At 36.5% G+C, this 9,992-nt stretch overlaps 3 protein-coding genes across 3 annotated transcripts; 2 read left to right on the top strand and 1 right to left on the bottom strand.

The window, feature by feature from the left end:
- The first annotated feature begins 1,962 nt into the window (after positions 1-1,962).
- On the top strand, positions 1,963-4,079 carry LOC118265949 (uncharacterized). Its single transcript, XM_035579255.2, has 3 exons — positions 1,963-2,448; positions 2,658-2,854; positions 3,059-4,079. The coding sequence occupies exons 1-3, from the start codon at positions 2,318-2,320 to the stop codon at positions 4,027-4,029; spliced, it is 1,299 nt and encodes a 432-aa protein (XP_035435148.2). The 5' UTR covers positions 1,963-2,317; the 3' UTR covers positions 4,030-4,079.
- On the bottom strand, positions 4,069-5,954 carry LOC118265943 (uncharacterized). Its single transcript, XM_035579245.2, has 2 exons — positions 5,820-5,954; positions 4,069-5,643 (listed from the first exon to the last, which is right to left on the bottom strand). Exons 1-2 carry the CDS (start codon positions 5,880-5,882, stop codon positions 4,081-4,083), a joined length of 1,626 nt encoding a protein of 541 aa, XP_035435138.2. The 5' UTR covers positions 5,883-5,954; the 3' UTR covers positions 4,069-4,080.
- A 1,502-nt stretch (positions 5,955-7,456) lies between these two features.
- On the top strand, positions 7,457-8,926 carry LOC118267266 (caspase-1-like). Its single transcript, XM_035581177.2, has one exon. It carries the CDS (start codon positions 7,606-7,608, stop codon positions 8,458-8,460), a length of 855 nt encoding a protein of 284 aa, XP_035437070.2. The 5' UTR covers positions 7,457-7,605; the 3' UTR covers positions 8,461-8,926.
- The last annotated feature ends 1,066 nt before the right edge of the window (positions 8,927-9,992 follow it).

A 9,992-nucleotide genomic window follows, 5' to 3' on the forward strand; every position in this document is an offset into this window, starting at 1 on the left:
CACCTTTTCTTCCCACCATCCAACAGCAATCATCAGATGAAAGTTCAAACGGAAGAACCAATGAAGATGAATTCAATCCTGATATAGGCCAACCTTAACAGTTTATCCAAGTTGAATTCAATGACTTAGTGAGAGATTTGGGTCTATCAAAGGATGCTGCACAAATCCTAGGATCACGACTGAAAGACAAAAATCCTTTGGGTCCAGGAACAGGCAGGCATTATAAAAAAGAGTTCGCGGACTATTTCTCTCAAGAGGGTTCACTGGTGTTTTGTAATAATATTCCTGAAGTAGTCATGAAACTAGGAGCTGATAATTACGATTCCACACCATGGAGGTCATTTATTGATTCTTTTAAGGGAAGTCTGAAGGGTGTCTTGTTGCACAACCTATGGCTCGGTGCCTGTTGCTCACTCCGTGCATCTCAAAAAACGTACGAGAATCTTGAGCTGTTGCTAAATAAAATAAAGTATAGCGAATATTGTTGGCAACTCTGTGGAGACCTTAAAATACTGTCTATAGTTGCTTTTGGGTCAGCAGTCTGTATTTACAAAGTATCCGTGTTTTTTGTGCGAGTGGGATAGTCGAGCACGAAATTTACATTACAATAAGAAAGAATGGCCACTCAGAGAAAGACTTGTATTGGGACAAAAAATGTGCAGCGTGATGCATTAGTTCAAATAAACAAGGTATGTAACTGCTTTAAATACCTACGCGACAAATTTCCTGCACGTTCTCAAGCTAAACTTAAAGAAGGAATTAATTTTTGTAGGCCCTCAAATTCGAAATTTAAAATCGGATAGATTGTTCCAGAAAACAATGACCCAGGATAAATCTGAAGCATGGAGTTCATTCGTAGAAGTCATAGATGATTTCCTTGGAAATATCAAGTCTTCAAATTACAAAGAAATTGTAGCTAAGATGGTCCAAAATTATAAAAAAAACTGACAACAGTTTTTTCTACTTCACTTAATTTTCTGGATTCCCATATTGTCTATTTTCCCGAAAATCTTGGAGTTGTCAGCGAGGAACAGGGAGAGAGGTTCCATCAAGACATAAAAGAGATGAAGAGACGTTACCAAGGAAGTTGGGATATTAGAATGATGGCTGTTTACTGCTGGTCCTTGGGAACAGGGACTCAGTCACAAAAATTCACAAAAAGAAAACCACAAAACGCAGTTTTCAGGGAAAAAGAGAACGATTTCAATAAAAAAAAAACTAACGTCTGTCTTACGTTGGTTATTTTTATTATCACCAGCTCAATTTTGCAGAGTAATTTTCTTTTAAATATATCTTCAATAAATATTTTCTAAGTTCTTTTTTGGCAGTTTCTATTAAAAATTTGAAACACTTTTCCAAAAACCTGACGTGCTAGAAAAAAACTAAGCACAGATTCGTGATCAGCACACCCCATGCACTATAGGAGACCTATTAAACTTGAAACACTTTTTTTGAAAAAGAAAATGTAGGCCTGTGTAATGGATGCATTATTTCCGGAAGGTAGTATGTAGGCTTTGTCCAAATTTCAAACAATTTGTGGACATCTGAATGCTGAAATTATATGGATGATAAAGGTGAAAATAAACATAAGTAGGTAGGGGGGGCGGCATTTTAAATTTTTGCCCCGGCAAAAAATAAATGTAGATCCGGGGCTTTAGTCCCCTGTAATAAGAGGTGAGCGTATTGCCATATACTGGACACAATTCCAGACTCCGTGCTACTGAGAAATTTTCGAAAAACCGAAAAATACCCAGCAATATTTTGCCCGACCTGGGAATCGAACCCGAGACTCCTTGTCCGGTAGCCGGACTTGCGACCACTCGACCAAGAAGGCAGTCAGGCAGGCACCTCACCTCTTAATGACAAAAAAGAAAACCATCCAGTTCTAATTTCCGGCCATGGCCACAGTGGCTATAGCTTCACCTTCAATCTTTGTAGGTATCATAGATATAATAGGGAATATGCATAAAAAATAAAATGGCCTGATTTTTTTTCCCTAAGCTTTTAAGGTCGTAGTATTACACTCAATTCGTTATTTCCTGATTTAATATGCATTTAATTATTTAAAACATAAATCAAAAAGTGAAAAATTTACGCGCGTAATTCAAATTTGTAAAACGCCTCGTGACGTCATAGGGCACATTATCGTCCTGTCAGTCAGTCACGTGTATCAACTCAACTGTCTGTCAAAGTGTCAACTCATGGTAGAGGTACAGCTTGTGTTTGAGAACTTTGAGAGAAAAATTGGTTGTATTGCTATACTAGCTTAGTTTTCTAAAATATAAATATCAAGAAATATTAAGCGTCATCAATAGCAATGACGGACAACGGTTTTGTGAAAGCACAGTCGGATAATCTTCCAAAAATAGATGCATTTATGATGACCACATATTTTGCGTCAAACCCAGATTTTACATCTGCTGAGGTTAAAGGAGTAAAAGCTGCAAGGTAATTATTGTCAAACATGGCATTTTTATGCTAGTAAATCTGTTTTTATGCATACGTGCACTTATTTCATTATTTCCCTAAATATAACCTCAAATGTTGTTTACATTCATTATACTTTATTAAAACACGTATGAATTAGATTATACGATCAATCGCATGTTTTTATGAGAGTAGGTAAGTAAGTTAACCTAGATTATTGTTTATTACAGATCTCAACGAGAATCATACGGCGATTCAGCTGTAGGATATGTACAAATTAAACGAGAGGGGAACTTATGTGTAGTGAAAGCTCGCATCACACCAGAGCACAATGTTCGTCAGAAGTCATACGCAGTACAAGCTGTATGTGATGAAGCTGAAGAAACTGTAATTTCTGTGGAATGTCTGGATTGCGCAGCACACTTAGGTACAATCTCTTTTACTTACTTTGTGTTTGTGGCTGATGATATACTTGTTATCTAAGTAAAACTCTTGACAGTCATAGGTCATGTGTAACCATAAAGATTGTCAAATTATTATGAAGTCAAGAACTTATAGCAGCATTAGGTTAACCATTACTACCAGAGTGATATTATTGTGTAAGAAAAATAATTTTATTCTTTTGTTTTAGGAGGATGTAAACATGCTATTGCATTTTTAGCATGGCTTCACCGACGTAGTGAAGATCCTCCAAGTACAAGCATTGAGTGTTATTGGAAAAAATCCAAGCTTTCTTCAGTTGGTACTAGCTTGAAGTTTATTAAAGCAAAAGATATTTGCAAAGCACCTAAAGTGAATCCCGCATCAAATTCCTCAAGCACTGGCAATTTTTTAACAGTGGTAAAAAATAATTGTGTGAGTGTTGGTGATACAAATAATCATCTGATGAAATTTTATCAATCTCCAAACAATGCAGAGAGACTGTCGATCCACCATTTAATTCTTGCAAGCAAGACTACAAACCCTGTTGAGTTTCTTGAATATTGCAAACTGGTGATGAGTACAGAAGCATGCGAACAAGCCGAATTGATAACTAAAGATCAAAATGACTGTCCATTATGGCATGAACTAAGATATGGAAGAATCACAGCTTCTAAGGCATATGAGGCTGCACATTGTAAAGTTCTGGATGGTTCCTTAACGGAGAACATATTGGGAGCAACCAAACTGAAGGATACAGAAGCTATGAAAAGGGGGCGATTTTTAGAAAGTCAAGTAATTAAAGAAGTAGAGAAAATTAAACAAATAAAAATAAATAAGTGTGGCTTAAAATTAAATGCGGCTCATCCTATAATGGGGGCTTCTCCAGATGGGGAAAGTACTATGTACAGCATAGAAATTAAATGCCCATCATCAGAAAAAGCGTTGAGCCGTTATATTGACAGCAATAGTGAAGTGGCTCCAAAATATATGGCACATCTTCAGATGCATTTTGGAAATAAAAGTAAGGGTCTTTTTTGTGTTGCTGATAACAATTTTGAAACCTCTAAGAAAGTTAATATAATAGAGGTGGAATATAAAAAACAACTGTGTGAAACGATAATAGAAAAATGCACACTGTTTTGGCATCAAGCCATTTTCCCAAAAATAGGTAAATTTTAAAAACATGTACTTTTACTTTATCTGAAATAAAACAATTAATGCATTCTTAATTCATTTTTTTATTAAAACATCCTGAATATTGACCAAACCACATGCCAATGTTATTGCATCATCAATGACAGGTATTAAATTATAGTCTACACAAGCATGAGGCAGTAACATATGAAACTCTCTTAATCTATTTATTACACGTTCAACATGAATTCTCAAAGCTGCTATTCGTTTTGACTGCTTTACTTCATCTTTGGTGCTTGGGTTGGATTGTGAAACAGAAGGTGGCCGGACGAGAGTACAGTCTCTGGCTCCCAGTAAATGTGATAAGTCTTTGAACCCTCTGTCAGCCATAACTGCTTTTTTTGGAGGTAAACAGTCTAAGTAGCCACAGTCTTGCACTATCATGACATCTGTAGCTCTTCCACCATATCCATCGGATATAAAATTAATCAACCCATCTGGTGTACATGAAATTAAATACTTCAATGTATTACATTTTTTGTACTGTGACCAAGTAAGTGATTGGTGGACTGGATCGGAAGGTTTTTCAATCTGGATTTCAAAGCAATCAATAATAGATATAACATTTGAATACCTCGCTCTGAATGATATAGGTAAATTTTTATATACCTCTGTTGGTGTTGGCCACACAATCAAGTCTTTCATTTTTGATGCGATTAAAGGTAAACTTTTATTGAATATTCTACTGATAGTGCTCTGTGAGTAGCCAAAATGTAAAGCAAGTATGCCAAATGATTCATTTAACTTCAATTTCTTAAGAGTTATTAATATGTCTACAGTTGGAAGTGGAATGTTTTCACTTAATAGTTTTATTAAATGATATGACTGTTTAGGTAATCCTAGTAACATTTTGGGTTCTCTATCTATGGCACTTAACATACTACTGCGCATTACATTTTTAAAATGTTTTTCATCATCTGAATCTGCTGATTCATCTTGCACACAATAACTTAAGTCAGATGAGCTACAGGGTTCATAATCATGAGATATCTGTGAAGAAATGGAAGAAATAGATGTTGTATCCGACTTACTAGGAAATAATTTTCTTTTTACCGCAGCTGTTGCAGGTTTTATTGGTGAAGTTCCAATATTTTGTGATGGAAGGGGAACAGGAGATAAAGCTACATTAGTCTTCTTTGTTGTTAAATTAACTTGAATACTTTTACTTCTGAAGTTTGGTCTCTTATTTATTTGCACACACTTGTCACTAAGTAAGTTTTCTGTATTAGTAGAGACTTCAACATGGGATGTACTGGCCTCTATTACAGACACATCCATAACAGAGGTACTAGGCCTCTCTGGATCATTTTCACAGCCTTGAATATAGGAAGTACTTGGTCCGGCATCACAATAACTTGTTTGTGAAGTTTCACGTTCTAAAACATTTTCACTGTTGACTTCAGGTTCGGGGAGAGATTCATTTATTAGTGATAATCTTTTCTTCTTAGAATCATACATTCTCTCCTGTGGTGCTGGAGCATTTCGTTTTTGGCATTGAAATTTATGAGGCATAACTCCTTTATTTAGGAATAATTTAACTTTTTCGCCTTGTTCCTTCATGAGCTTGTATTTAATATAATTTACTGTATCTTCTTTGATCTGAAATAAACACAACACTTGGTGAAGCATCTTAGGATAAGTAGAAATAGCTCAGATGAAGAATCTTCTAACATGTTATGACATTCGTAAATAAGGTTACAGAACTTTATTTAAGTTCGTAACAAGAAGATTTCTAGAACACTACAAGATGTTATTTGGCCAAATATAATACTTACATTAAAATGATCTTCACAACAATGTAAACGCGATATTGAAGATACATTATATTCTCTTCGCATAACCTCACACCATTGTTTACGTATGTTTGGATCTCTCGGAACAGCAAAAAAACTTTATCTGGTGTACTTTTTATATTGTTAGGACACATTGGTACCATGCAATATCTATAAAAAGGCTTTTTTCTTCTTCCATGATTATTACGCGTGTTGTTATCTATCAAACTCTCAATGTAAACAATACAATGACAGGTGTGCCCTATGACGTCACGCCTCAAGCGCGCGAGAAATAGGAGCGTTTGAACTCGTCAAATTAAACCACTATTTTTAAAATTTTATAAAAAAGTAATTACTACTCTTACAGCTATGGTTTATTTTTTTTTACATCAAAATGAAGTGAAAATTGAATTTAAAAAATAAAAAAAATGTCTGCATATTCCCTATTACTGTTTTTAATATTTTTGTGGTAAGTATCGATTCTAGTAAGTCCAGTTTGTAGTGGTCTAAGGCCGGGACTCCACCAAAGCAGAGATGTGTGCGGTGTGCGTTGTGCTGTGCGAGAAGAGATGTTTTTCAGCTCGCGGGACTCCACCAAAGCGGAGATGTGTGCGGTGTGCTGTGTGCTGTGCGAGAAGAGATGTTTTTCAGCTCGGGTGCGGGGCGTTGAGTGCTCAGTACGCATTCTGACACGAAAGGTAGGGGTTCTGCGGGTTGCTAGCGGGCGAGAGGGGGGAGGGTGACATCGCTCACTGCACGCCGCTCACATCTCTCGTCTCCACTGCGCGTCGTCCGCGCACAGCTCACATCTCCGCTTCCATCGCGACATACAAATATTACACATCTCCGCACAGCGATCTCCACTGAAGCTGAGCGGAGAGGAGACGTGTCAATAACTCAATTCTATTGGTTGTTTAAAAAACATCTCCTCTCCGCTCGTCTCGTCTCCGCTTTGGTGGAGTCCCAGCCTAAACGGCTCGAGATGCGTGCGAAATGTAAAATTTCGCTAAGCATGGTCTGGTCTGGTTCTGGTCGAGAAGCGAGCTGTTTTTGGTCGCAGATCCGCGCTTATAGTCACTGGAAATCGTCGGGCCATCTCTGATGCCCAGAGAGTCTCTTACGGCGGCTGGGACGTGAGGAGGTTCGTTCTCTCACACGTTTCGCCTCCTCCATAGATAGTATCATATCATAACTACAGAATGCGAAGACGGCTTTCTAGTTCCCTTTGCACAATCGTCTAAACCAGAACAGGGCGCCAGTGATCGTTACCGCTGATCGAGTTCCTGAGATCACGGGTGTGATCAAACGGGGCACACCTCCATGTGCCATCTTATATACTTATATTTTCTATCTCTCTACACATGAACATGAAGCAAAGAACCTTTTCATGTTTGGTAAAATATTTTCAACGTAAAGTTAAAAATGATATTCTAACTACTTTCTACCTACCAATCCCGCCTCACCTTGGCTTATATCCGCAGCTTATAGCAGCAGATAAGATATTAAAGTATTTATTGGTTTCTGTTGTTTACTCAATCTACCACTTTATTAATTTTTTAAGCATAGCAACACAAAAAAAAGCGCGCGCGACTTCCCCACGTCAAATAATTATGCAATTTTTTAAATCATTGCGTCATCTATTTGGTTATAAGTATCAAACTATGGTAATGACACGGTCAGTTGTCGGTTGCCTTTTGAACTGTACAGATTAAACGTAAGGTTCTGATTGGCAATTAGCTTAGAATATTTCCTTAATACTTGTTTATAAAACTGGTGTGAAATATCGAAAATGACTAATAGCAGCAATAATGGAGGACGCAAGGACATCTGCACTGAATCATTAAATTCATATAGAAATGAATTTTACAACACCAACCACAAGTACCGAGGTAAAGCCATCATTTTTAGTCAAGAATGGTTCGAAATCGATTTGTCTGAACGAACCGGTACTAGGATAGATTGTGATAAGTTAAACGAATGTTTAACAACGTTGGGATTTGATGTTGATATATTTCATGATTTAAAATATAGAGATATTATGAAACAGATTGAACAAACAGCTGTGATGGATCACTCCGAAAATGATTGTCTTCTCGTCATAGTTTTAAGCCACGGAGATTCGGGGTTGCTCTATGCTAGAGACACACACTACAAGACAAAAAACCTATGGAATCCTTTCACTGATGCAAAATGTCCCACGCTTGCTGGAAAGCCGAAGTTATTCATGTTTCAAGCATGCCAAGGTGATCAATATGATAGCGGAATTACTCTAAAACGACGTGCCGAAACAGATGGTTCGTATGAACCTGATAAAATTCCAGTTCACCCTGATTTTCTACTTGTACTTTCTACTGTACCTGGATATTACTCGTGGAGAGACCGTAAACGTGGATCTTGGTTCATTCAGGCACTTTATGAAGAGTTAACCTACACAGCAGAAGATCCTATTGATATTTTAACTCTACTAACTTTTGTTTGTCAAAAAGTTGCGCTAAATTTTGTATCCTACACAAAACAGGTCGATAGTAATGACAAAAAACAAGTTCCATGTTTTTCAAGTATGCTAACCCGTCGTCTTGTGTTAACAAAAAAATCTAATGGTAAATCAAGCAGGAGGAATAGGTATTCCTCCTGCTTGATTTAGATGATTTACTTGATTTAGATAAATAGATTTTTTTGATAGCTAACAAATATTTGAATTCCTTTAAATTTAAATACCCAGATAGGTAGATACTTACCTGGTTCCTCAAAAGGTAGGTGTACTTGATCTACATTCCTTTATGAATTTGTGTTTTAGTTTTCATTTGTAGAAATAAATAAACATGATAACTTCAAGGTCGGTACAACATAGCGACGCCGACGCGACGGGCGTCGAAGTGACAAGAATTTATCTAACTTTAGGCACCTAAGTCTGCATGAGCCGGTCTAGAATACCTAATTACATTTTTTAAGATTTACGGAGAACGGACAACAATCTTAATGTTTTATAATGTACTTACATTTACAGAAAAGTTCGTCAATTCACTTCACCATCGAAATTCTTTATCAAGTCTATTTCGAAAAACATACCTAAGTATTAAAATTATAATCCAAGAAACTTTGAAAGCAACTTGACATTCCTATGGACTATACGGTATAGGTAGATATAATGCCGCTGGGTACCTACCTAGATGGCTAGGTATTTATTTATACCTAAGTTATAATAAATATGATGTAGTTATCTTAAGTACTTATTCCATACTAGCTTCCGCCCGCGACTCCGTCCGCGTGGATGTCGGTCTTCGCGTGGATGTTTTATTTCTCCATTTTGAGTAACTCTAACAATGACATCTTTTAAATGTCTATTGGAGCCAAATACGGCTAGGCCCATAATAATTAAGGATATCCCTCTACTGCTGTTAAGCTTGCGTTCTGTAGTATAAAAGTGAAAAATTAAGTTTTTTTTTCTACATGTTTTTCCAGGATAAAAAGTACCTATCTTATTTTATACCCAGGATAATAAAGTATAATTATACCAAGTTTCATCGAAATCGAACCGTTAGTTTTCACTTGATGCCTGAACATAGAGATAGACAGAAAGACAAAAAAAAATAATCACATATTCCGGTTTAGTATCGATCTATAATTAATAAAAGTACCTACGCTACGCTACGCTAGTAGGTAAAGACCTACTTAATAGAAACTAAGCGTAATTCATGTATATATTTGGTGTTTCTGTACCGATTTCTATGATTATTTTTTTTATTTAATAGGTAATAATGTTAACATTTTTTAATTAGGGATGAATGAGTGTCATAAACGTAAGAATAGGTAGACAAATATAATCAGAAAGCTTCGAACTGCTAAGCTATCGAGAGTTATACGTGTTATTGTGAGTCAACCATAAAAGATAGACATTTGCTGTCGTGGAATATTTTTTAAACAATTTTAAGGAGAACATTTCCGTCATACATGATTTCTGTGTAGCTTTAACCATTAAGGCTGCACACGCGACGGAAGCTTCAAAAATGGAGTAAGTTCTCCGGTTTTCCCAACATTTCCCTTCACTGCTCTGCTCCTATTGATCGTAGCGTGATGAAAAGTGTACTATAACCTGCCCAGGAGTATGAAGAACAATTGTACCAAGTTTCGTTGAAATCTGTCGAGTAGTTTTTGTTTCTATAAAGAACATACAGA

Source organism: Spodoptera frugiperda, chromosome 23 (assembly GCF_023101765.2).
Source record: "Spodoptera frugiperda isolate SF20-4 chromosome 23, AGI-APGP_CSIRO_Sfru_2.0, whole genome shotgun sequence".
NCBI classification, from domain to species: Eukaryota; Metazoa; Arthropoda; class Insecta; order Lepidoptera; family Noctuidae; genus Spodoptera; species Spodoptera frugiperda.

Coding starts and splice junctions, on each gene's coding strand:
- LOC118265949 (XM_035579255.2), top strand. CDS start 2,318: ATGACGGACAACGGTTTTGTGAAAGCACAGTCGGATAATCTTCCAAAA. Junction 2,449..2,657: donor AAAGGAGTAAAAGCTGCAAG/GTAATTATTGTC, acceptor TGTTTATTACAG/ATCTCAACGAGAATCATACG. Junction 2,855..3,058: donor GGATTGCGCAGCACACTTAG/GTACAATCTCTT, acceptor CTTTTGTTTTAG/GAGGATGTAAACATGCTATT.
- LOC118265943 (XM_035579245.2), bottom strand. CDS start 5,882: ATGCGAAGAGAATATAATGTATCTTCAATATCGCGTTTACATTGTTGT. Junction 5,644..5,819: donor GTTGTGAAGATCATTTTAAT/GTAAGTATTATA, acceptor TGTTTATTTCAG/ATCAAAGAAGATACAGTAAA.
- LOC118267266 (XM_035581177.2), top strand. CDS start 7,606: ATGACTAATAGCAGCAATAATGGAGGACGCAAGGACATCTGCACTGAA.